The following is a 27,912-nucleotide window of genomic DNA, read 5'->3' as shown; positions in this document are numbered from 1 at the left end:
AAAATTCTGCACTCTCTCCTAGAACTTCCTAGTTAAGGAGCCACATGAGGGAAGTCAGTTTCCTCCTGGGGTAGGGTTGTATACTCACATTTTATGGCCGGGTCTGTCCCCCAATAGGGCATCTGGCCTCCTTCCTTTGCCCGGGTACAGAAACCTTCTAGCTCTTTCCAGAAACTTGATACCTCTCTTAAAGATGGAAGATTTGCCATTATAAAAGATATGCATGAACATATTAATTTTATTTTAGACAGCAGCAGATTTGTTAGAATAATTTACACAGTGCCTTGCCTGTAGTATTTCTTTAGTAAAGACCTATTGAGAAGCAGAGGGGAGGTAGTAAGAATGTGGGCTTCATAATCATGCAAACCTGAGATCAAAGCCCAGTTTTGCCATCTAATAGCTGTGTGAGTTTGAGTTCAGGGTCCTCATCTGGCATCCACATCCAGCATGCACTATTATAGTGGCAATAATAATAATACTACATATTGTTGGAGAATAAAATGTAGCCTCCCCAAAAGATTCTTGAAGGTTACAGCATTGTTATAGGTGGCCTAAGTTCTAAGTACAAATTCACCTCAACATACTAGTACATTTAAGTGTCTACCTGCCAGGTACCTTGCCCGACAAACAGAAGTGACTCGGGGCTTCTCTCATGAAGCTTCTATATTTGCAGGGGGATCAATAACTATAGATCAATTCGTTTAACAATAATTAGAATAATTTTAAAATATATTTAAGTGCAGTGGGAGTGCAGATGGGAGAAGTAGTTCTGTTTGGATGGAGAGAGAAGGAAGAAATTTGTCAGGATTTTTATTGCAGCCATAGGAAACAGCTCTGGCTGTCATATGCAGAGGGAATTCACAGGAGGGATTGCAGGTGGACGTGAGGCTGAAGGGCCAGTTTATGGAATGGCCTGGGAGCCCAGGGTCTCTCTGGTACGTGTGAATTTTGGCGGACCTGCCTGCTGACATAGCTACAGAAGTAGGGTAGGACCTGGGCTCCAGGCTACCTGCTGCTGGGGAGTTGGTGGCTGCTTCTGTAACACCCCTTTTAACCCATTAGGGGAGGATTGTTCTGGAAGCCTTTGGGCTTGCGAGAGCTCTACACTCACCCAGGCTCTGTCTGTCCAGTTTGTGTCTTGCCCTCTGACTTAGATCTGGAGCTGTAGATTGACCCTCATTTTCTGCTAGGAGCCAAGTTCAGTCACAGGCCACGTTTAAGCAGCGTCTCTGAACTTAGTCTTTGTAGCCACAGTGAGAAGCAGCAGGCAGCCAGTGGAATCCTGGCTCCTTTTCCCCTCTCTCTGTCTTTTCAGCCTGCGATTTTGATACATGGGTAAGCTCGCTTTGCCCCCACTCCTGCTTATTTCAAGTGGCACGTTGTTACCCTGCCCGAAAGACAGCCCCTTCCTCACTCACAGGCAGGGATTGTATTCTCCATCATTACTTTTAAAAAGGTGTTCAGCTAGAAAATTACATATTATTTCCTCTGTAAAGGTTTCTCCTTGCTGCCTTTGTGTAGCGCACAGCTGTCATAACCACAGTTGATATTTTGTGTGCTTGCGCTTGCAAGTGCATGGTGCAGGAAGATTAAGATAATCAGGCCATCCTCCTGGGCAGCAGCCTTCCAGTTCAGCTTTTATGAACTGGATTTAAAAAATAAATAAATCAGATCATATCACTCTCCTACTTAAAACTCTCCAGTGGCTTCCCACTGCTCAGAGAAGGCAGTGCACTCTCTGTGGCGCCACCTGCCAGGCCCCACACCGGCGGCCTCTCCCTCTCTGCTGTTTGTTGTGTGGTTTGTTCTGTTCTGCCCGTGCTTTGAAACCTGTCACATTTGTTTGCAGGTAAGGGCATTCGCATTTGTGTTCTCTCTGCTGGGAACCAGCCTCCCTGCATCTTTGTGGGCCTTCCTTCCTCCCTTTGGCTGTCAGCTCAGATGTCACTTCTTCACAGGGCCCTTGTTTGGTCATTTAGTCCTCACTCTACCTCTCTGGGCTGTCACTCTGTTCTCAAAGTCCCTCATCACCGTCCAACATGTTTTTAGTTTGAGTTCATCTATCCATCCCCTCATTCATCGCAGTGCCCCTCGCTCCAAGAATAGTCTGGCTGTGTGAGCATCTAGGACATTTTTGTGCCTGACTAGCTGACTGAACGAGTGAAATGGCAGCAACAGGGACATTTTACAGGGAGAGGCAAAAGGCATAGCAGGGATTGTGCGGAGATGCTGAGAAGAGAGAGGGCGTCTTCAGGGAGGACCCACTGAGACCAGGTACTCTGCTCCAGGCAGCCCCCAACCTGCTCCCTGAGGATAGCTGTGGCAGGGCGTGGCCGTGGGAGTCAACATCCTCTCCACAGGTAGCAGCTCTCATCCACTCTTGGTTATTGCCCATTTTCCATATGGAAGTAAAAATGTTTTTTTATATAAAATTACGGTTTTATAAATGCTGGTAGCTGATTCAATTGAAAACCAAACCCAAACCACCTAACAGACCAAACAAAATAGGATCAAGTAGTTCATGGGCCACTAGCTTGACTTTCCTTTCCTGGCTAATTCTTTAAAAAAGAGGGAAGAAGAGAAAGGAAGAGAGAGGTAGAAACATCAACGATGAGAGAGAATCATTGATTGGCTGCCTCCTGCATGCCCCCTACTGGGGATCAAGCCCACAATCCGGCATGTGCCCTGAATGGGAATTGAACTGTGACCTCCTGGTTCATAGGTCAACACTCAACCATTGAGCCACACTGGCCAGGCTGACTAATTCTTTTATTATCCATTCAGCAAATATTTGGTGAGCTCTTTCCCTGAGTTCAGAACTTCAGATAAGGAGATGAAAGATCCCTGTCCTCTGGGGGTTCATGGTCCATGGGAGGGACAAAAAAGCAGTCCAGTACAATGCTGAATGGTGGGACGGAGACAGAGGAGGGTGTCTGGCCAGCCTCCTTTTCCAGAGGACATAGGGACATAGGGCTGTCACTTGGGGCTTTCACCTGCAGGAGGTCCCATGTGATTCATTGTTGCTCGGTGCTAATCTGGGGTTCCTTGTGCCCACCCCCTCTGGCCACCTACCTGAGTGATAAGTTTAACTTCTAATCGGAGTCACTCTGTGCCCTAGAACTCAATTAGAAATTGCAGAGGTGATATCCTGGCTTCTTAAGATGGTCTTGCTTAGAAAATGATACCAGGTAGGACTTTATTACTCTGGGAGATGAAGTCCATTACTTAAAAATTTTAGCTCTACCATGTGTGGCTCTGGGTGACTTAATTACTCTATACCTAATTTTTCTTGCCTTTTAAGTGGGTTTAATAATAGTTTTCTAGCCCACCATGCTGTTGTGTAAATTAAAGGAGCACTTAGGTAATTATTTATTAACTGTTAATAAATGGTCACTGCTGTTTTTATCGACTTGTCCCTGATTGTTTCACAAGACTGCTGATCCTTGTTCCTGTTATAACCAAGATTATACTTTTTGCTCAGTACCTAGGTGTTGCTAAGAGGAAGGAAGGCTGCAGAGAATGTGTTATTTATTGGATCAAATGTGTGAGTTAACCAGCATTGAGCTTTTGTCATTGTCTCCTTCCTTGTGATCTTATTATTTCCTACTTGGGCTACATGGACCAGCAGGCTCCGGTTGCCTCAGAGGCCATTTGTCCTGAGATCCCATGCACCTGAAGCTTCTGTTCTCTGGACATGGGCATTGTGTCTACACTATAGATGGGGATCTCAGCTCTGCAGCCTGTGGGTGGAGACTGGGAAGGAAGCAGCATGAGCAGACACAGCCTTCAGAATAAGACCATTTTCATACAACTTTCCCTGGTAATAAAAGGAAATGGGGGATTCAGAGAGAGCTTTCAATATTGCAGCAGATGGTCTTATAATACAGTGTTTTTGCAAAGCTGTCTGCGAGACATCAGTGACTCTTAGAAAATGTGCATTGAGTAATGAGGAACAAAAAAGTGGCACATCGCCCGGCCAGTGTGGCTCAGTGGTTGAGCTTTGACCTATGAACCAGGAGGTCATTCCTTATTCCATTCCTTGTCAGGGCACATGCCCAGGTTGGGTTGCGGGCTCAATCGCCAGTAGGGGGCGTGCAGGAGTCAGCCGATCAATGATTTTCTCTCATCATTGATGTTTCTATCTCTCTCTCCCTCTCCTTTCCTCTCGGAAATCAATAAAACTATATTTTTTAAAAAAGTAACACATTGAGTTGCTTTCTCTTTCCTACCACAATAGCTGGTTTTGGAAAGTTAGGAAGGTAATCCTAGAGAAGTGGCCCTTCCTGATTTCTCCATGGACTCTAAAGAGCTAGGACTTGGTCCTGGGTCAACAGTGCCCCACAGCTCTGCCCCAGACCCACTCTTCTGGACAGGACCCAATTGATAGTCAGTGAAGGACAGCAAACTCCTGTGGCAACCCTATGAGGAAACCTGGGTTCAGAGAAACCCAGCAGCCAGCATCTTGTGGTAAATAATTGTTAGAGCCAGAATCTGGACCAAGCTCTTAGACATCACAGTGTATTATCTTCTTAAAGATGAGCATTTCTTTCCCCCCAAAATCAACTTTCCAAAAACATCAATTTATTGTTTGAGCAAATATTTCCTGTGTGACCCTGGGGATAAGGCAGCACACACAATTGTACCGCTGACCTCCAGGAACTTATAGCTTAGATGGGGACAGGCTGGCAAACAGACCAGCAAATACACAATTTGTCATCTTGGAATGCATCTCTGTATACACACAAGTTTATACTCAATGCAGGTTGGCATCTGGCAATACTCAGCAGTTTATGTTAGCAAATCCATGTGCTAAATACCGTATTAGCTGTGTGAATATATGTAGCTACGTATAGATGACACAGATAAACACAAGGTGCACTATTTCATTTGTCCTCACAATCTAGGTGGGTATAGTTTCCCACTTTCAGACCAGCAACCTGTGTTTCTCTGCCTCCTGCCTTGCATTTAATGAGGCAGTCTTCTGTGGGGCCCTCTTTCCCACCCCGCTAGCCTGTTCTGGTCCTTGCTGTCTTCTGTAATCTGAGTGATTGCATAGGCCTTCTAACTGGTCTTTCAACTTCAAGTCTTTTTTTTTTCTTAACATTTTAATAACTTTATTTCAGAATAATTGGTTTCCTTTGTAATTCTATGAATTTTTAATGTATTTATTGATGTATAATGCATATATCATAAAATCACCTATTTAAAATATACAATTTAATGGTTTTTAGTATATTTACTGCATTGTGCAACTATCACCACAATCTAAGTTTAGAACATTTTCATCACCCCAGAAAGAAATCCGATACCCCTTACAAGTCAGTCCACATTCTCCACTACACTATCTCCAGCCCTTGGAAACCACTAACTTGCTTTTTAATCTCTCTGGATGTGCCTATTCTGGATATTTTATGTAAGTGGAATCATGTAATACGTGGCTTTTGTGTCTGGCTTATTTCATTTAGTATAATGTTTTCAAGGTTTATCCATGTTGTAGCATCCATCAGTACTTCAGTCATTTTTATGCCTGCATATATTCCATTGTGTGGATATATATCACTTTAAAAAAAATCCAGATAGATATTTAGAGACTGGATATAGGGGGAAAGGGGGCATGACTGCCTGCCAATGGGCAGAGAGTTTCTTTTTGGGGTGATGAAAATGTTCTGGAATTAGATAGTGGTGATGGTTGTACAATTTTGTGATATATTAAAAACCATTGAGGCTTTTAGTATATCACTAAGGTTTAAAAAGGGAGTGTTTTATGGTATGTGAATTATATGTCAATAGATAAATTCAGTAACACTTTTAAAAAAAGATATCGATAGCAATTACTGTGGATAGACATATTAAGTGGGACATATATGTGTAATGAGGGAAAGTAACATTGATATGTGCCTACGTGAGAGGGAAGTTGACAGGGCATCTCAGAGCATCTCAGTATCAGTTCAAGGGCAGAGATGATCTCAGATCATCTCAAAGTTATATTTGTTTTTGAGATTTACCTTTTTACATTAAAAATCTGCTATCCGTTATGGGTTGTGGATAGGTATATTTTCTTTTCTGTTTCAGAGTTTAATAATAACACTTTTATTATCATGATAATCATTATTGGCTGCCATTTTTTTAAAACTACAGTGTACCAGATACTTTGTTTAATGCTTTATGTGCATAATCTTATTTAACTTCATTACAACCATATGAAATATAGGTATTGTTAATCTCCCCATGGTGTAGATTAGGAAGCTGAGACTTAGAGAAGTTCTAACTAGACCAATGTCATTAGGGAAGTGGCAGATCTAGTATTTAAATATAGCTTTTTTCTCACTCTAAAATCTGCTGTCTTGTACAATGCTCTATCATCTTTTAAAATTAGAACACATTATTACTAATTTAATGGAAGGGGTGTGTTAAACATAATTTAGACCCCGGAATGGCCTTCTGGGAACTGGCATTGAGGTCTGGGACCCGAAGGTAGGTCTCAGTCCCTGATGGAGGTCTGAGCCTGGGATTGACATCTGGCACTGGAGGATGATCTTGGGCCCCAGGTGGAGGTCTGGGTCAGGGGCTTGACCTCTGAATCATGGAATGGTGCTCTGGACTACTGTGGATGTCTGGAACCTGGTAAAGGACTGGATACTGGGTACGAGGTCTGTGTCCCAGGATGGACTTCTGGGCCCTGACATGAAGGTCTGTGGCCTGGATATAGGTCTCAGCACTGGATGGAGGTCTGGGCCCTGTGGGGAGGTCTGGCTTGTGGGCTGGACCTCTGGGTTATGGAATGGTGGTCTGAACTAAGGATGTAAGTCTGGGCCTCAAATAGTGGACCGTATTCTTGGTTCGAGGTCTAGGCCCCTGAGTGTCCTTCTGGGAACTGGCATGAAGGTCTGGGACCCGGATGTAGGTCTGAGCCCCCGATGTAGGTATGGGTCCTGGGAAGGAGGTCTAGGTACTGGAGGGCGGCCTGGACCTGGGGTGTAGGTCTGAGTCAGGGGCTGGACCTCTGAATCATGGAATGGTAGTCTGCACTGTTGTGGATGTCTGGACCCCGATAAAGGACTGGATACTGGGTTCGAGGTCTGGGCCCCAGCATGAAGGTCAGGATCCGGAGGTGGGTCTGGGCTTCTGATGGAGGTCTGGGTCCTGGGAGGGAGGTTTGGGCACTGGAGCGTGGTCTGGGCCATGGGTGGAGGTCTGGGTAAGGGGCTGGACCTCTGGGTCATGGAATGGTGGACTTGACTACTATGGAAGTCAGACTGAGATAAGGGACTGGATCCTGGGTTTGAAGTCTGGGCCCCGGGATGTACTTCTGAGCCAGGCATGAAGGTGTGGGGCCCGGATGTAGGTCTGAGCACTGGATGGAGGTCTCTGTCCTGGGAGCGTGGTTATTGTCCCAGAGGTAGGTGTTGCTCGTGGGCTTGACCTCTGGGTTATGGAATGGTGGTCTGGAGTACGGATGGAGATCTGGCTCCCTTTTAGAACACTGGATTCTGCGTTTGAGGTCTGGGCCCCAGGATGGCCGTCTGGGCCCTGGCATGAAGTTCTGGGTCCGGAGGATGTAGGTCTGAGCACTGGATGGAGGTCTTTGTCCTGGGAGAGCAGTTAGGGCCCCAGAGGCAGTTGTGGCTTGTGGGCTGGACCTCTGGGTTATGGAATGGTCGTCTGGACTACAGATGGAGATCTGGGCCCCTGATAAAACACTGGATTCTGTGTATGAGTTCTGGGTCCCAGGATGGTCTTCTGGGCCCTGGCATTAAGGTCTGGGACCCAGATGTAGGTCTGAGCCCCTGATGGAGGTATAGTTCCTGGGAGGGAGTTCTGGGTACTGGAGGGTGGGCTGGGCCCCGAGTGGAGTTTGGGCCAGGGGCTGGATCTCTGGGTCATGGAATAGTGGTCTGGGCCCCGATAAAGAACTGGATACTGTGTTTGATTTGTGTGCCCTGGATGGACTTTTGGACCCCGGCACGAAGGTCTAGGGCATGGATATGTAATCTTGGGCCCTTCCCAGAGCTATAAATCAGAATCTGTATTTTATCAAAATCTCAGGTGATTCAAATGTGTGTGAAACATTTGAGAAGCACTGTTATAATACATAATTTTAGAGGCATATGGTTCAATGATCAACCAGTGAATTTACATGATCAAAACACAATTCAGAATGGGATAACATGGTCCCAAAATGTTGTGAAGTTAGTGACCTGGGAGCCAGGAAACCTGTGTTCATCACCCTACATCTGTGTGACTGGGAACAAGTTACATAATTTGAGTCTTATTTTATCCGTACATGAAATAAGGAATCTTTTTGTTTGTCTCAATTCTTAAAAATAAAGCATATAAGACCATTAACTTACCTCTCAGATACCTTATTAGCTGTGTCACATATCTTTTAAAATATATATATTTTTCCTTTCTTGTTTTTAACCTGTTTGTATCTTTATATTTAAAATGTATTTCTTATCAATGGAGTTAGGGTTTTGCTCTTTCATTGGGGGTATGATAGGCAGAATAATGCCCCCCTCCCATGTCTACCTCCTAATCCCCAGAACCTGTGAATATGTTCTTTTATATGGTAAAAAGGACTTTGTAGATGTGACTAAGTTAAAGATATGTGATGGAGATACTATCCTGTATTATCCAGGTGGATCCAAACTAACTTCAAGGGTCCTTATCAGGGAAAATGGGAGATTGGAATGTCCGAGGAGAGATGATGACAGCAGTTAGAGGTCCAGGTGATGTGGGGCCATGAGCCAAGAAATGCAGGCAGCCTTTAGCAGCTGGAAAAGGCGAGTAAACAGATTCTTCTCTAGAGCAGCAGTTGCCAACTTTTCGGACCTCACGGACCACCAGTGGTCCGCAGACCACCGGTTGACGACCGCTGCTCTAGAGCATCCAGAGGATACAGCCCTGCCAATACCATGAGTTTAGCCAAATATGATCTGTTATCTCTGTAACTGTAAGATTGTCAATTTGTATTGCTTTAAGTCACTACGTTTTTTGGTAATTTTTTTACAGAATAGAAAACTTAATATGGAGGGTAAGTCTGTTTATGTTTAATGCCAATATTGATGCGATTGGATTTAAATCTACTAACTTGACATTTAATTTCTGTTTATTCTGTCTGTTCTTTGTTCCTCTATTGCTAGTTTCTTGAAGGTTGTGTGTGTGTGGGGGGGGAGGGGGGCGGGTATAGTGAATCAATATACTTTAGAATTCCATTTTATTTCCTCTATTGATGTTTTATTTGTGCCCTTTTTGTTACTTTTAAAATGGTTGCTCTAGAATTACTTTAAAAACCCCCACTATGTTAAAAAAAACAGCACATTATTTCAGGAATTAAGAACTTTATGAAAGCATCCTGCTTGGAATTTTTTTGAACTTCTAAGATAAATTTTTTGTTGTATTTAATTATTTTGGAAAGTTCTTGTCCTTTGTGTCTTTATTCTTTGCCCCATTTTTCTCTTCTCTATGACTCCAGTTAAGAGTATGCTATTTCATTTGATATTTTCATATCTTGGTTGCACTGTGCCATTTTATTTTTCGTGATCTTTGTGTGTCAATTGGAGTAATTTGTAATGACTTGCTTTCAGGTTCATTGATTCTTTGCTCTGTCCATGATTTCATGACATACTGTGCTAGAAATTTATTTCTAGTGTTTCTGTTTGGTTCTATTTTATAGTTTTGGATGGTGTCAGTGAAAATGGTGGAATAAGGATCTCTGAAGTAAGGATCACTCATGAAAATGGTCAGAATCTATTTTTTCAGAACTCTGAAAATTAGCCAAAGGCTTGCAGAAACCCAGGAATATCTGTTAAAAAAACGGGGGGGGGGGGGGGGGTGTGGCGTGAATCTCAATAAGGGCAATGAGCTTTGTGGCATTTTAAACTGCCTTAGTCCCATCTTTTTCTCCACAATTAAGCTGTAACCTGGAAAACAGACAGCTGCACTCGATCTCATCTGAGGACTCAGCTTGGGGAGGCACGCCTCCATCTTCCCTCACATGGCAGGATTTGGTTTCCCACTGACTCAGTTCCTTACCATGTGGGCATCTCCACCAGTGTGAACAAGCGAGGAATAGTATGAGCAAGACAAAAATCACTGTCTTTGGCAATTGGAAAGTGACAGCTTATTACTTTTGCCATATTCTACCCATCAGAAGTTAATCACACGGCGCAGCCCATACTCAAGGGGAGGGCATCACACAAGGCCATGAGTATCAGGAGAGGGTTCATGTGGTCCATCTTAGAAGGTGTTCTACCACATATTATTGTGATAACTGATTTACTTATACTTATTCCTATAATTTTTTGTTGTTGTTAATCCTCACCTGAGGGTATTTTTCCATTGATTTTTAGAGAGAGGGGAGAGACACACAGAGAGAAACATTGATGTGAGAGAGCCGGGGTCAAGCCTGCAACTGAGGTATATGCCCTTGACTGGAATTGAATCCAGGACCCGTCAGTCTGCGGGCCAATGCTCTATCCACTGTGTCAAACCAGCTAGGGCTATTCCTATACTTTTAATTAGTATTTTCTGTTTACATCCTCTTCTTCTTCTCCCCTCATATTCTTCTGTCCTCTCCTCCCTCTCCCTTCTCTTCCTTCGTCACCTTCCTCTTCCTCTGCCTCCCCTGCCATGAAATAGGAAGTCAAGACTGACAGACTCTTCTTTCATACTTGTTATCTTTGTCTTCCATTGCAACATTCTGGCTGCAATCTCTGTACTATATTTCAGTTTACTAATTTCTTCCTTACTGCCCTCAGGTTAGGGCTTGTCTTATTCATTTTATTTTTCATTTTGAAGAAATTGAAATTTATAACATTTACCTGTTATCAGATTTTCCTGGTCCAGGTCCATAATTTCTTCTTTGTATTTATTTTTTATCTTTTTTTAAAAAAATATATTTTATCGATTTTTTACAGAGAGGAAGGGAGAGAGATTGAGAGTTAGAAACATCGATGAGAGAGAAACATCGATCAGCTGCTTCCTGCACATCTCCTACTGAGGATGTGCCCACAACCCAGGTACATGCCCTTGACCGGAATCAAACCTGGGACCCCTCAGTCCGCAGGCCGACGCTCTATCCACTGAGCCAAAAACGGTTTTGGCTATTTTTTATCTTTTTACACCAGAAATTATTTCTTCCATATATTTTTTCAGCACATTAATAAAACATTTAAAGTATATTATCCATTGGAAATTTGAATACTGGCTGAATATTTGATGATGTTAACATTAATTTTTTTTTACCTTTTCATTGAATTTGTTGGGGTGACATTGGTTAATCAATTATATAGATTTCAGGTGTACAATTCTATAATACATCATCTGTGCACGGTATTTTGTGTTCATCACCCAAGTCAAGTCTCTTTCCATCACCATTTATCTCCCACGCCCCTTTCTACCATCGTTAATATTTTTAAATTTGCATTGGTGCTATGGTTCTGTTTAGGAAAGTAAAAATCCTTATCTTTTAGACAAATATGTTGTAGTATGTAAAGATCTGCTGTAAGAAATTTGAAGGTTGAGGTATTGTGGTGAGTATAGGTGAAACAAGACTTCGTTTAGTTTATAATTTTGAAAGCTTAGTCTGGGGTTTTATTATATTATTCTGTCTTGTTTTTTAAATTTTCCATAATAAAAAATTTTTTCAAATTCTGTTTGTAATGTCCCATAAAATAAATTTAATCTGGAGTGAATTCATATTCAAGCTGCTGATTTTATTAGTATTCTTTCTAAGCATTATATTTCTGCACATATTTGGGGTTGGTTTGCAGGCTTGTTTTGAGTAGAAAGTTTGATATTGGTCTTGTTTTGCTTTGTTTTGTTTTCTCTCTCATTTTTCCCTCCCTGTGTAGTATTTTTGTGGTTGCCTATATTGCACCCAAGTGCAGGGCCAGGTGTGGTGTGGCCTTTGGAGGCCTGCCTCCACTGTGGTTCTGGTGGTGCTGCGGCTCTGGGACCTATCATGGGTGCTTGGTTCATTTGTTAGGGCTGTAGCCTGGGCCTGTGGGCTAAACCTAGGTCCAAGCAAAACGGAAAACCATGTCTTACATTGGGGTCTTGAGGAATTTGTTACAGCAGCTTCTTATTCTGAAGCCCTAAGCTCTATGTGGCAAACCTGGCCCCAGTGCTTCCCCTCTGTGGAGCAGCATTGGCTCTGGCCATCTCTGCTGCCTTCAGCCTCACCTACTGCTTTGCATTTCTGTTTAGTTGGGGATTTTAATCTTGTTTTTTGAGGCTGGCTATGTCTCTCTGGTCTTGTGCTCTTATTTTTTATCTGCCCTGACTATGTGTTTGGAGCAAAGTAGACACATCAGAGTATGAACTCATTGTGCTCTCTTAACTGGAGGAAATCCTTGACTAAATCACTAAAGATTCCGTTCAATTCCCTATTCAAAGACTGTGATCTGCTGAGTATGTCTTCATAAAGGTGATATTTTCCCTTTGTGTTGGAGATAGCATACTTTATTCAGTATTTTTCCTCCCAGAAGACTGTTTTGGAAATCTCCTTAGAGAAAATAGCAACCCGCTACCCCATAAGTTATTCTGTCTGTGGTCTCCTCAGCACACATCCCTCTCTGAAATTACCTGATTTATCTGCTCCCACATTTGTCTGTCCTACTGGGATCTAAGCTTCCTGGGAACAGAAACTTTCTCTCTTTTCTGTTTTGTATCCGCAGCCCCTTTACGATAGTGTCTGTCACATGGTGGACACTCAATAATGTTCTGATGATTACTGAATCAGCCACTGAAACCTGTCTGTGCTGCCCTCATTTCATGATCATGCTGAGAGATGCCTGCTGCATGTCGTCTGTGAGTGCTAGAAAGCAGGTGTTGGACTTCTACAGCTATGTAGAGTGACTAGTGTTGTCTGATGCCTGCCTTCATTCATCAAAATCGAATCATCGAGGGCCTACTCTGGGCCAGGCACTGACATCCAAGTGTTTATATCTCATTCATTTTCTACAGCCCTTTACCATGTCACCTCCTGTCCATTATCAGTCACTGGATTTCATTATAAATCTCAGATGAACAGAGTGGGTTGGTAGTACTGATTAGGGGATGGAGTGAAGGCAGTGAGCTAGTCACCTGGCTGGCTTACTGCTGGAGGCCAAGGCTTTGGGGGATGTGCTGGAGTCGGCCAAGGCCCTTCCTCTCACAGAGCTTCTGTTCCAGTGGGCAAGACAGACTCATAACTCTTGAAGCAGTTCATCACTTACTTGGTAACAGCTTAGTTATGTGGCAAATTGATGTAATTACAGAAGGCCCCTGGCTCCTCAATATACCTTCTCCTTTGTGAATAGTCTCTATGTGGCCTGAGGAAGCAGCAGTAGTTGGGGAGCTCTGCCTGGAGCCTTTAGCTCTGCGTCCCATTCTTGACATCAGTGTTCATAACGGCAACATAGGCTGAGCATTTCTGGAGCCACTGCCCATCCCAATTTGTCAGTTAGGTGGTGGGTGGACATGTGGAAGTGCCCCCCTGTCTGCTGCCCCACTGACCCCTAGTGAATGGCCACGGAAGAGCCTCAAAACAATTTTGCTTTCAGATGTCATCTTCCTGCTTGGCTGGGACTGTTGGCCAGAAAATGGCAGGTCCAGGGCCCAGGAGATATTTCTTGCTGGCTACTTTACTGTATCAGATTCTCTGATTGCACCAGGGATAGTTAACTGGTGAGTGCTGGCTGCTGAGGATCCAGCACAGATTAGCCATTCTCGCATTCCTGGAACCTGCCTCAGCATCATGCTTTGAAAAATCTTGCGAGAAATCCCCAGTATTCAGTCTCACTGTTTGTATTTAGTTCTTTGGTTTTTTTTAAGTGTTGGCATTCCACAGGCATTCCAGAAGCCTTCTTGGCATTTTTAGATATTTTACAGCTGCCTTGGGAGCCAAGTTATTACTCTTCTGTATTCTGCAGGTAAGAAAAGACATAAGAGAAGGCTAGCAGCTTGCTTAAGCTCACAGGCCCCTCGGTGATCTAGCTGGCATTAGAACTTGACTCTCAGGTGGTCAGCCTGTCGCCTAGCCCTGCTGGCTTGGATTTTCCTGGGAGCTGTGTGGTCCTCCAAACCCAAGCCTTTCCTCAGACACTGTCGTGGGGTCAGCTCCCCACATTACCAGCCTTCCCCCATACTCACATCCACTCCCGCTGTGGCTTCAGAAAGGCTCATGCCAAGGAGAGTAGCAATGCCAAGGAAATGAGCTTTCAGACACACCAGTTCTTGTCCTGCCTGGTGTTTCCGAGCAGTGCAGACCCACGCATTCATCGTGTGGTTTGAAGGAAGAAGCCCAGAACTCAGTGTCACACTGACTTAGGTTCATAGTCCACCTTAGTCATCGACCAGCTCTTGGGGTCATGAGAATGAAGTCACACAGGAACCTAGAATGGTGTCTGATCACACTTGACCCTTAGCAGAGGGTGGAGGCAAGCAGATGGCATTATTCCTCCTACAAGCACCAAGCCTGTCTTCCGGAGTTCTCAGACCCCGCTTTGCCATGATGTTGGTGTAGCATTGTGGTGGCCTGCAGTGGCATGCCCCTTTCTAGGGGTTTCCTTTAACCTCTATACAGTCCCGTGTTTATATGTTACTAGAGGCCTGGTGCATGAAATACGTGCATGGGTGTGGTCCCTAGGCCTGGCCGGCGATCAACACGTGAGTGTCTGGTGTGGAAGGGCAGGTCCCAGCTGACCTCTGGGCCCTGGGCAGCACCTGGGCCCCTGGGCCCCCATGCGCCCCCCTCTGCCTGAGTCCAGCACCCAAGTCTCCACGCAGAGATGCAGTGAGCACGGCTGGATGTGTGGGCCAGGGTGCAGCGTGGGCCTCTGGGCCGCCCAGCGGCGCCGCCCGGGTGGGCAGCGTGCTCTCTTCTGGCTGGCCTCGCAGACCGGCTCCTGTGTGAACCCATGGGGAGCCCGACTGGCCCCTGTGGTCCTGTGGCTGTGGCCCAGCTCACCCAGAAAAGGCCGTGCGGGTGCAGGGCAGGATCCTTGCAGGCACCTGGCATCTGAGCGTGGGGGTAGGGGGCTGCTTACCCCGGCGCGTGAACCCTGGCATCCCGGGGGAGGGTAGCAGGGAAAGTGAGAGCGAGTTTGGACACCCTGCATTCTCACCACACCTCCGTCCTCATCACCCCCGCCCCCAGGTAGCTAGCGAGAGGTTGCAGCCCCCCACCTGGGTGCTGCGGGAGGTTGGTTGCCGTAACCCACTCCCCAGTTCCCTGTCCGAGCCCGGGACCCAGCCCCGAACGGGAGATCAGGGCCTGCCGGTTGCTGGTTACTGTCTGTGGGGCCATCAGTCAGGGCCAGGCCCCCTGCCCGGCTCCCTCAGCATGTGGGAGCTGGGCAGCGGCCCTGCCCACTGGTTGCTGTCTGCGGGACGATCAGCGGTGCGATCAGGCCCCCCTCGCACCCGCCTTGGCCTGGTGCTGCCCGCTCACCTGCTCCACCATCCTGTAGTGGTCCCAGTCTCGTTGGGGCCCATCAGAGCCCATAAAACCTCCCCTGCCGCCAGCTGCCAACGCTGCATTGCTGATGCCCGCCATGTTCTGTGCCGCCCCCTGGTGGTCAGTGCACATCATAGTGAGTGGCCACTCCCGGGGTTGAACTCCCGGTCAAGGGGACAATTTGCATATTAGGCTTTTATTATAAAGGATACCTGAGTAAGCAGGATCTTGGTGGAGTTAGAAAATTGTTCGAGGTCACTCAGCTAGTGAAGGGCGATGTGGGTTCAGCCCAGGTTAGCTGGTTCCAGGTTGCTTGTCATGGTTAACCAAGCCCCTCCTTCTAACTGTGACCATGAGGGCGGGTCCTCTGCTGTATGCACCAGCAGTTCTGTTTGTTACCACCAGGTGGGCGAGGGAGTCACTGCAACCTCCGGCCCTACAGAGTTTGCCTCACCAAAAGAAGGACCTTTTGGCATCCCTGCCTCTTACAACTTAGAGAGTGAGTCACTGGCCTGGTGTGGTGCCAGGTGTACAGACTCATGGCCAGGTATACGGACATCTGCATCTGCCATTAGGACCTGGCCCCAGCTCTTTCCTCGTAGCGATGAGCATTGGGCCACTTAGCCCCTCGGTTTTTTCATTTATAATAGGGGATCATAATAAGCCTATCTACCTTTTAGAGAAATTGTAAGGCTCAAATGAAAGAATATGTGGGAAGCACTTGGTCCAATACTTGGCACATGCACTAGTAGCATTCAGTAAATGTTAGTGCTTGTCATCTGCGAAATGGTTCTTAAAATGACCTACTGTTAAGTGTTGTGGTGAAAATTAACCACAAGGTAGGCAAGCGATGTAGCATAGCACGGGTTCCAGTATCGCTCTTTTCTCATTTTTAATGCCACTGTGAGCAGAAATCGTCGTGGGTTTCTCCTTGCAGCCCTAGCCCAGCTGCTTCTGGTTAACATGGACTTTGTTCTCTTCCAACTAGGCCAGCGAACTGGAGAACCGAGAGTCGGAGCTGAGACGCCGCAACGCTTTCTATAAGGAGCAGCTGGCGCACATTGAGAAGAAGGTAAGATTGGGGCTCGGCTGCCTTTTGGGGGGGCCGGGTCCTAATGGCACTGTCAGGGAGAGAGGAAGCCACAGTTCCTCAGTGCCCATTCACCCCAATAGCCAGTCACCCCATGGACATGCCCTCCTACATGCCACAGTGAGCACCACACCCCCAAACTTTCAACAAGTGGCAGTCACAGAGATCTTTTTGTTGAATGCCTTGCTCGTTGTAGTTCAATTTTAGTAAAAAATCGTTGCACCACAGGGCAGTGCTGAGACCCAGTATACGTTTCTCACTTTAGTTAAGCTGCACTGGATAAAAATAATAATAACGTGAAGTCTTGCTATACAAATATATTAAAGTTGTCTTATTGATTTTCTCCTGGGATTTGGGGAGATCAAAGTGCACCATAGCTATACTACTTTTCTAAGGATAAGCCTTTGAAATGAATGAGATTCAAAGACATTTCATTCCTTTTTTAAAAGCCTACAACAATTCCTGAAAATTCATTTGGTAACTTGCCTACTTTGAAAGAGGGGGTAGGGGGGAGGAGGGACTCACTTGCTGATCACGGCAGATTATTTTTCAAAGAAATGGCTTAAAATGTGGGAGGGATGGTTGGGTTAGGGTAAAAAAATAGTTCTCTCTCCTGCCTGAGACAGCATGCCAAGCAACCTGAGCCATCAGCTTATTGCAGGCAAATCTTTGAGAATCGTTTGTCACGGTTTGGAGCTTTGAAATTGACAGTTTGCTTGAGGGGCTTGATTTTCATAAGGGCTTTCTCCTGTGGAATGCCACACTCTAGCCTGGCAGAAATGTGGGTTTCTGGATTTCCAGGCAGCAGGGACATGGGGGCGTTTCCTCCCTGCTCCATGGACACCCCCACCTGTCCACCCGCTTTGGGGTGTCTCAGGGACCATCAGAATTGTGATGTGGACACAAATGCTGATGGTGACAGCCTGTGGTCCCAAGGGCTGGCAGGGCACCTCGAGCTGCCTACAGAGGTGGGTAGGCCTTAACAAGCACATGTTTCCCGGAACAGCCTCCTGCCCAGGTTTGACGATAACTGTAATGACAAGGATTGTGATTTGAGATCCTGGAAAAGGGTAAAAACATTCCACCAGCCATAGCTCTAATTATCACAGTTGCCCATATGTTCATAAGCACAGATTTTTTTTTGTTAAGTGTGCAATTTTACGGTCTCCTGCTGTGCTCCTCCTGCATTTTCCTCTCTGGGTTTGGCATGTGTGTGTGGGGGGTGGAAGGCAAGTAGCCTCACAGCTTATTTCCTCCCCTAAAATCTGTTTTCCTCTCGTCATGCTCCTGTCTCCTCTCTATGATAGTCCTCTGCTTTCCTGAAGGAAAGGACATTCTCTGGGCTGAGCCCTTCCTTCTCATCTACTCTCCCCACGCATCATAAAGTGAAGTCCAGACTCCGTATGCATGCACATGCAGGCTTTTATTTTGTTAATGAGGTTTTCCCACAGGATTGTGAACAGTATTGAATGCATCCAGAAGGAGGTGCAAAAACATGATCTCCTTTCGACTCTTAAACAGCAGCATTTTAAAAACATATATATGTTTTTTATGGATTTCAGAGAGGAAGGGGGAGTGAGAGAGAGATAGAAACATCAATGATGAGAGAGAATCATTGATCAGCTGCCTCCTGCACGCCCCACACTGGGGATCGAACCCGCAACCTGGGCATGTGCCCAGGGAATCAATCAGTGACCTCCTGGTTCATAGGTAGATGTCAACCACTGAGCCATGCCAGCTAGGCTAAAGAGCAGCATTTTGCTGTGATAATACAAAGGAGGAAAGAGCCTCAAACATCCCAGAAACTGGAGATTGGTGAGGGGGCTGGGGAACGGAGTGGGCTGGAGAGTGGGGATCGAGGAGGCATGGTCAAAAGCTTAATTGTATCCGTTTTGAAAAAGTTTTCCATTTTTCTCTGTGGATAATTTTATTCCGGTAACGGCTTGGGAGGATGGAAACAGCATCCGACAATCTCTTTTATGAACTCTTGCTTTTATTATTCTGCTTTCAGTTGTTGAATACTCTCAGACCTTGACATTTCTGTACACACAGCTTCAGGGCCTTCCAACCATTAAGCTCCTTTCCTTTTCTTTTTCCCCCAATTCCTTTTAAGTTTAGAAATTGGTGGTGGAAACCTGTTCAGGGGGAAACTTGGAACAGTTGTTGAATCATCCTTTACCACCCCAAATTGTTGGGCTTTTGGTCACAGGTGAGAGAAGGTGGGGGTGGGGGAGACGGAGGCCGGGGCTCTTGGAGGCAGATTGGTGGTCCACATACCTCTTGGCTGGACCCCTGTGGTAGGGTGCCTGCCTGGAGTGCTGGTCTATTGTGCTTGTCATGTAGGAACAGCCTGCACAGAACCCAGACTCATTTTTCAAGGAGGAGACTTCTTAACCCCTTTGTACTGCAGTATTTATCCTCTAGATGATTATTCTTAAGTGCGCAAATCACATTTTGTAGGGCTCCTATGCTTTATAATCTTTCCGAGTAATTTTTCCTCACGCCCACACTGTAAGATCTAAGTGAGGAGTGTTTTCCATTTCACCACAGAGAGCAGCAAGCTGCCTTGTGAGGGTCTTAGGGCACCTGTAAGCACATCCCAGACACGGAACTCACACACACGCTGCGAAGCAGAGGGCAGTGCGGCTGAACGCTGGACCTGGGCCCATGTGCAGCTCTGTATCATCGCACTTTGCAGCCAGTTCGCCTTCTCACATCTCAGTTTCTTCATCTGTAAAATGGAAATACTAATGCTTTCTTTCAGGGAGTTGGTGGGGGCATTAGCAAGGTAAAATCTGCAAAAATGTTGGCGTTTGCCACGGCTCCACATATACCACACCTGGATTCAGCTATCATGGGGCTAAGGGTGACTTATGCTGAGTGGCTCTGAACTCGGCCCTGATAGCTGTTGAGCTGACCACTCTTCTGCCCTCCACCATGGAGCCAAGTAGGATGGGGATGTAAGCGGGCTTTGGAGTCCAGCAGACCTCAGCCTTAGTTCTGCCTCAATAATTTAACAGCCTTATGACTCTGAGCAAGTTGTTTAAATTCTGAGCTTCTGTTCTCTTATCTTTGAAATGGGAATTTTAAGACCATCCTGCCAGTTGTTTTGGGGATGAGTAGTCATTTCTGTAAAAGTGCCTGAGATAGAAGTTTTCATTTCTCTTTCATGTTATTTCCAGCCTCTTTCCCCTTATTTAATAAATGCATAGCCATTCAGTAATTCCACATTTTTTTAATTCTGCTAAATGCCCAGAGATTAAGACAATTGTGGTTCCTGCCTCACGAAATTCAAAATCCAGTTTGTAAGGGGAGTGGAGGTTTTGAAGATTAGGATCCCAGATGGGAAGGTGCCTGAGAGCCAGCTGCATATGACCAGCGGCCCTTCCAGCTGCATAAAAATAGTCTCATTTTTTTCTAAACTCAGCACCTGAGTTTAGAAAAAAAGTGGAGAGGGCATTTTGGGGGTCTACCTTCAAAGACTGAGGCAGGGAGAAAGGAAGAAACGCAGAAATATGTCTTCTTTCTGGATTTCAGGCTCTTTCCCCCGGAATGTTGATCTAGCTTCCTTCCCGTTGGTGCACACCATCCCGGCCCTTCTCCTGTTTTTGTCTTTGCTTCTACTCTGGCCTTCTTGTGACCGTCATGTGATCCTGCCAATCCTGCAGCCTTCTTAGTGACAGCACTGAACGGCTCCCTGCCTGGTGTCTCTGGGGTGCCAGTTAGGGCCTGTCAGGAAAACAGGAGCTGCTCTAGGTTCAGGGAAGAGGAGTTTAATACAGAAAGTTCTCTTCACAGGAAACGTGAAAAGGGCCCAGCCTCACAGATATTGCGGAAATGTATTCACAGCCACAGGGCTGTGTGCACTCAGTAGAATGGCTGACAGGGGAACGATGGACACCTCCAAGTGCCGGTCAGGCTGTAGGTTAACCCAAGCTCTCAGGCACTGCTGATGTGCTGCCAGTTGGCAACGCCACTTTGGAAAACTGTTATCCAGTGTCTGCCGAAGCTAAATGTGCACATTGGATGGGCCCATTTGTATGACCTACAAACACAGCAAAACTAATCTGTGGTGTCAGCCAGTGGGATAATAGTACCTCTTGAGGATAGTAGTGACTAAGGGAACATGCGGGGGGCAAGGTTCCTTTTCTTGACCTGGGTGCCAATTACACAGGTGTGTTCAGTGGTGAGAGTTCATGAAGCTATGTTTAGAGGATTTTACACTTTTCTGTCAGTATGTCCTACTTAATAAAAAGTTGAATGCAGCTGAGGAAGACGGGCCTGCCCTCAGGCATTAATAAATTTTTATTTTTATTTTTGTTGTTGTTGTTAGTCCTCACCTGAGGATATTTTTCCATTGATTTTTAGAGAGAGTGTAAGGGAGGAGGAGAGACAGAGAGAGAGAAACATTGATGTGAGAGAGACACATTGATTGGTTGCCTCCCACACGGCCCCAATCAGGGCCAGGGATTGAGCCTCAGGCACTCATAGAATTACCCGCCATTCCTTCTTATCCGCACTCTGGGCCCTGTGACCCTGTCATGTGTTCTAGCACTCACCACACTGTCTTGTGGTTCCTGGTGTCTGCGGTTTTTTTCACTTCCAGGCTGTGAAGGTCTAGGAGCTCAAAGTTCTCATTGATCTGATTCATCAGAGTGATTCATCACCAAGGACTGGGGAGGCATAGAATAGGTGCTCAGTAAATGCAAGAATAATGAGAGGAAAGTGTGTGTGCACAAGTAGGAAACAGTGACACAGGGGGCCCCAAGAAGAAAAGGGGAGCTCTTGTCAAAAAGGCTTTTAGGTAGAAGCTGTGTGTAGAGAATGAGCAGGACATGGAGAAGGTGCGGCTTCTGGATGGATACCCCAGCCAATGTGCTCCATGTACCAGTTGGCAGTGGGCGGTAAGCTGTAAAAATAGGTTGGGGTCAGATTGTGAGGGACTTGGATGACTGGCTGACAAGTGTGGTCTTCCTTTAGGGTAATGGTGGGAATTCTTAAAGGGCTGTAAGTGGGAGAGAGATTGGAGCTTGGATAGCCAAAAGAACAATTAAGAGAAAGAGAAAAATTCGAGCAAGCCGCTACACTTGGGTAATTCTAAACATGTACATATAAAGTGGAGGTGACCAGCAGGTGATTGAGAAGTGTCAGGCAGAGTTCTGTGTCCTGCAAGATGAGTCATTACAGTTTCTATGAGCATGTGCTGTGCCAGGCTCTTTTATATAAGTTGTCACTAATCTTTGCAGCAACCCGTGAGGTAGATTATATTACACATTTTACAAACTAAGAAATTAGGGACCAGGTGAAACGAGCTGCCAGAGGCTGTTCATCCTCTGGGTGAAGGCAGGGCTCCAGCGTGTCTGCTCTTTCCCCACATCATGCAGCTCGGGAGGGAGAGCTTCAGGAGAACTAGTGCCATGGCTGCAGGGCAGAGCGGACTAGGATTGAGAAGAGGCCTCTTAATTGCTTTGAAAGACATGAGTTACGTTAAAGGAGCCTTTTCAGGATTGCAGTGGAGACTGAAGCTGGGTTACATGTAGGGTTATTTGGGTCTGCAAACAGAATGAGAACATTGTCGTTTAAGAGGGAGTCACTTGAACCCATTTGTGAGAGGAGAATTCATAACGTATCTCTGAGGGGGATCCGGTGGAAGCCAGTTCCAAAGGTGGTTGGAGGGCATGCAATGAGAAGGGCCAGTTTCTCTGGGAGAAGCATTCTCAGAGGAGTCAGCCTTTGGCCCGGGAGGTGGAGTGGGTTTCCAGCTGTGTGGTGAGTGAGTGGTGTGTGTTGCTGGAAGAACTACTGACTGCCAACTGCCCTAATGGCCAGCAGACTTTTATCCTGAGTGAGGGGAGGCCCAAAGTCGGTACCAGAGACTCAGAGAAGTGCCCGCCATTTAGGTGCAAGACAGACAAAGCAAGTATTTCCAAGTGTGGCATGCCTGCATAGAAAAGCTGCCAGAGCAGGGAATTCAGAGGAGAAAGAGATAACAGTGACCTGAAAACAGTACAGCAAGAAATCAACCCTAGTGGGAAAGAAGTCTTACCTCCCCGGATCATCCTAGGGAGCAGTTCTTTACCAGCTGAGCTGGTAAAAAGGTCTGAGCCCAAAGGACTCTTGAAGATTATTGAGTCCGAAGTTCTTCACCAGGTGAGGTGAAGAAGGATACCTGCACACCAGTTACCCTGCTAATACCATTTTGTAGGTTCTCAACAGTGTATGGTAGTGATAAATGAAAGGGATTTAGAATGGCCTTTCTCAGCAAGGGTGGACTTGTTATGCCTGTGCCAGTGGGACCCAGGGTCTTTGATAAGGGTCATCAGTGAGACAGGAGGGAACAAAGAAATTGAGAACCATTGCTCCCATTCAGTTATTTTCACAGATTAAAATAAAAAGGCCCCGATAGCAGCTAAGAGGTTTGAGACTCACTTGGTAAACTGAGTTTTTAGATCTAGAGCAGCGGTTCTCAACCTGTGGGTCACGAACAATGAAAATAAATCCTGCATATCAGATATTTACATTACGATTCATAACAGTAGCAAAATTACAGTTATGAAGTAGCAACGAAAATAATTTTATGGATGGGGGTCACCACAACATGAGAAACTGTATTAAGGGGTCGCGGCATTAGGAAGGTTGAGAACCACTGATTCTAGAGGGACCTGGGTTTGACTCATCTTCACCACCTATTGGCTTTATAGACATGATCAAGTCACTTAAGCCCTGGAGCCTTGGCTGTCTTCATTTTTACCAGGAGACAGTAATAACTACATTATCAAGGTAATAAAGGGCATAACATAGAACCTAGTCTATTGTAATATATTATAGTATAAATGGTAGCTGCCATTACTATTACCAGCCAACTATGCAATATAATGCCATTGCTCTCATTGTCCCCAGCGGTCATATAGCTAGCTAATAGTATAACCAGAACTCTAATTCCTTGCTGTTACGTGCATTAGTCTTATAGTTAGCTTTTTACATTAGGGTGAGAGTAGTTGTTAATTATAGGTGCTAGAGTTAGATGCTTTTATATCTTGGCTTCCATCACCCCACCACCTCTAAAACCATCATCTCACTCCTACCACCATCTCCAACTCCTCCATTGCCACCTCCATTATCACTTCCACTTCCACCATCACCAGTACCTCTACCTCCATCACCACTGCCACCTTCACCTCCACTGGCACCATCATCTCCACTATCATCTCCATCACATCTACATCTACCTCTATCCCCACCATCTCTACCACCCTGACCTCCACCTCCATGTCCACCATCATCATCACTGTCACCACCTTCACCTCCATTCTCATTTCACCTTCCCTGCCTCTACTTCGTATATTGCTTCTGGTATGTTTGCTAAAGATCTGTTTCTTTACCTCAGTCTCATCTCATACTTTGCAAAAATCCTTTTGTTTATCTCATACTAACCATTGAGGTGAGGAGGGAGCAGAGACTCCAGTCTCTGTTGCACATTGGGAGAGGCTGCGGTTTTCCTGGGCCTTGTGGCCAGGCTTTTCCGGGACAGATGTCTGGGATAAGAATCCAGCTGAACTGGTGGCACACCTCCTTTTTGCTACACACAGTACCTAAGTTATGTCACTTAGGGTTTATGGCAGTGGGGGTGGGAAGTAGGAGAGGAGTGTTCATATTACAAATGAAAATGAAGACACTCAGCGAGGTTAAGGGATGGTGTAAGGTTTCAGCGCCATTAAACTTCAAATCTAAGACTTCGTTCTTTCTGAATCCACATGTGTAAAATTGGAATAATAGTGGTTCCTATCTTGTAGGGCAGTTTTAGTTTTGAGAATTAAATGTGTAAAATATTGCTAACAAATTGTCCCTCTGTCTCCAGAGCTGGCTTTCTTGGTGCTCAGTAGTTAACAATTGCTGAGTGCTCTCCACTTGCAAAGCCCTGGCCAAGCACCTTACTGGGAGTCCCTCCTTCGACCTTCACAAGAACCCAGTGATCTGGGTGATAAAATGACAACTGCCCTTGTTTGAATTCTTGCTGTGAAAGTGCCAGGTGTGTTCTAGCCTCATGACATGTACTAATCTATTGCATCCTCAAAACACTCTTGTAAGGTAAGAACTGTTATCATCCCTGCTTTACAGCTAAAGAAACAAGCTTTGAAATAGGCAGCAGTTTTCACATGAATAATTTGGGATTATGGGGAGCAGTCAGAGTTTGCTGCCCATAGCCCTTGGCTAGCTAATTCAGGGGATCAGTGTTTCATCAGCTACTCAGAGTATTGTTTGAAACTGTATTAAAATGGTCCACAGTATAATCTACTTTAAGTAGAATAGGACAATAGTAAAATGAATCTCTCTGTTCCTATTCCCCAGATTCAAAAATTTTGCCACATTTTCTCATATCTATTCCAATTTCCTTCTTTGTTCTTTGCTCATGTACTTTACACCAAGTCCCAATCAATGACCATGACTTCCCCTACATACTTCAATATGTGTCTCTAAAAAGTATGGACATTTTCTTACATAGCTACAGTATTGTTTCTTGCCTCAAAGAATAACATTATTTCTCCAATTTCCTAAAAAATCTGTCTCCAGGGTTGGTTTTTTTTTTTTTTTTTTGACTTTTTGTCTGTTTCTGGTATAAGTCAAGATCCACCAGAGCCACCATGTTGCCATTGGTTCTGAGGCTAGTAAGTCTCTCATCACCTCAAACTCTGTGCCATTTTTTTAGACCAACAACTTATTGCAGAACTCTTTAGGTTCCTGTTACCTTTTTTCTCCATCATTGTATTGAACCCAGTCCAGAAAAGTAAAGTAAATGCTGTGGGAAAACCGACTGTTTCCTGTGTTAGGAGGGGACATTTTCATGCAAGGCCAGAGCCAAATCACAGTGGTGAGGTGGCTGTGCTCGGCTGCTGATTTATGTCATTTCCTCTGTTATTGGTGCTAGGGTCCTTTTAAGCAAAGGCGCAATCACTATCTCCTCTTGAAGTGGTCTCAGCACCGCTTCTGGCAGCAGCTACATTAACATGCAGCAGCTCCTGCCCTGGGGTCATTGTCTGTTGGTTTTCCTCCAGCACATTAAGTCTCCTAAATAAGTACTTAGAGGTTGAAGAACCAGAAGTGTCTGTCAGTCATGTGTGTAGTTTGCCACCTCTCCCTGCTGAAAAAGACCCAGTCAAACAAATACTTTTAATTAAATAGGGACTCCATGCTCTTTCCCTTTCCTTTCCTTTCCTTCTCACCTCTTTCCTTCCCAGCCTCGATCAGCTCAGTTTGACCCAGTGAATTCCCTTGAACCTTTCCTTCACTCACTTGGCCACTGTGGTGGTGAGATGTTGAGAAGGGAACTCAAACTTACCCTTTGGCCTCTCTCTACTAGTGCTGTGCCACCCTTTTGCACTCGTGGCCAATTCAATAATTTTGCCACATTTTCTCATATCTGTTTCTCATATCTATTCACATCATTGAGCTTAAGGCTCCTGATCTTCCTTTGTCCTCCCCCCACAATGGTGGCGCCTTGCTAATCTCTCTCTTGAGTGGTTCACCATCACCTCCCCGCTATTTATTATTCTTTGGCCAGACCCTTCTTCACTTATGATCTGGCAGCCACTTGTTGCAGAAGGACTCTTTCTGAAGCCCACTAGCCACTCCCCGCTGTATTCAGGAGAAAGCTGGGATTCCTCAGCCTGGCCTGTGTTTTCTACCCTTCCCCAGTTTACCTGGCATGCTGCCCAGCCTTATGGCCTCTCCCCGGATGCTAGAATCACCCTCGAGGTCTTCTCTGACTAATTCCTGCTTCCCCCTCTGCACCCCACTACCACCTACCCTACTGGCTGTTTTGTTCCCAGAGTAAGCTCAGTGCCTGGTAGATGCCTGACATGGTGGCTCAGCAGTCAGGGCAGCTGATAGCACTGGCAGCACAGAGCCGCCAGCAGCAGAGTGGGGCTGTGGTGCCTGCAACTAGATGGAGGTAATTCTCTGCATGTTGCTTGGTGCTACCCAAGGGCGCCAGGATCCCTCTGCCCTGAAAATGCTGCCTTGGCAATGGCATTGTGGGAATTACCCCTTGGTCTGCTTGGAGCCTAACCAGCAGCATTGCCTTTTAAAAAATTGCTTATACTTATTTCTTAAGTATCACCTGTTCATAGTAGAAAAAACAAAAATTGCAGATAAGCCCAAGGAATAAAACGAGCTTTGCCAAAGTAGCCCTCCATCTAGAAAAGTAGCCATTGTTAACATTATGGGGGATACTGCCAGACCTGTTTCTGTTGTGGTGATATTGGTCATGGTATATATAATATTTGCAAAATGGATTATAACCATCCATGTCTTTTGGTAACCTTTTAAAAACTCAATCCATTATTTCTTTCTACATCAAATCTATTTCTATACTTAATTAGTTGTATACTATTCCTTCTATGACAGTGTCTATAACTTACTCTACCAGTTCCCTCTCTTTGCACTAAGTTGCTTTAGGCTTTTCCTAAAAAGGGGGATAGGGGCTCCTTTGACCACCTTTATTACTGCCTGAACTCAGTTATTAGGAAAAATACTTAGAATTGTGATTACTACACCAGAAATTGTGTCCAGACTTCAGGCTTGTCACACCTTGCTAGATTGCCGCGCAGTAAGTTTGTAACAGTTCTCATTCCTGCCAGCAGTGCATGATGGTGCCGGGCTCCCTTCCTTTCATCTACATGGCCTATTTTCCTTTTCCTTTTTAAAATTAATTATGAGTGTAATGCGTGTTTGCAAGAAGTTGAAGCAGTATGAAAGCACATGAAGTGCGGCCCGGACTCTCCAGAAGGAACACTGATAGGTGTGCTTCCAGCCACCCCCTGCAGATATCAGCCTTATTTGTGTGAAGAACAGAAGAGGTTTCTTTTTTACAGATGGAGGTCATAGTTCATATTTCTTAACTTGCTTCCTGTATCTAACAGTATGTCTTGGACAACTTTGCATTTTCAGTTCTGCTGTTTTCCTTTTCATGATTGCAAGTTGGGGATGACCATCATTTAACCATTTTCCTCCTAATGGACATTTAGGGTTATTTTCAGTCTTTCACAATTAATTTTAATAAATACATCCAAATTTCTCTTTAGAGATAGGTACCAATAAAAAGGGTTAGTGAGTTCCCCTCACACATCTGTGCCATTACAGCCTTTTATCAGCCTTAAAATGGTTGCATTTCTTTAACTATTAATATGGCTGAGCATCTTTTCCTAAGTTTTTTGGCATCTTGTATTTACTCTTTTGAGAATTGCCTCTTTATATTATTTACCCATTTTCCTATTAGGCAGTAGGTCGTTTTATACAATCTATTTATCGGACTTCTTTATGTAATAATAGAGGCCCAGTGCACGAAATTCGTGCACTCGGGGAGTCCTCAGGGAGTGGGCCT

At 45.3% G+C, this 27,912-nt stretch overlaps 1 protein-coding gene across 2 annotated transcripts in view; it reads left to right on the top strand.

The window, feature by feature from the left end:
- CHCHD6 (coiled-coil-helix-coiled-coil-helix domain containing 6) overlaps window positions 1-27,912 on the top strand; it is a 229,032-nt gene that overhangs the window by 98,388 nt on the left and 102,732 nt on the right. For both annotated transcript variants that reach the window (XM_036323111.1, XM_036323112.1), the window contains exon 5: window positions 16,431-16,514. In XM_036323111.1, coding sequence (XP_036179004.1) covers window positions 16,431-16,514 — 84 coding nt within the window. The remainder of the gene's footprint in view (window positions 1-16,430; window positions 16,515-27,912) is intronic.

Source organism: Myotis myotis, unplaced genomic scaffold, assembly GCF_014108235.1.
Source record: "Myotis myotis isolate mMyoMyo1 unplaced genomic scaffold, mMyoMyo1.p scaffold_m19_p_9, whole genome shotgun sequence".
Lineage (NCBI taxonomy): Eukaryota > Metazoa > Chordata > Mammalia > Chiroptera > Vespertilionidae > Myotis > Myotis myotis.
This window is presented reverse-complemented; position numbering and strand designations above follow the sequence as displayed.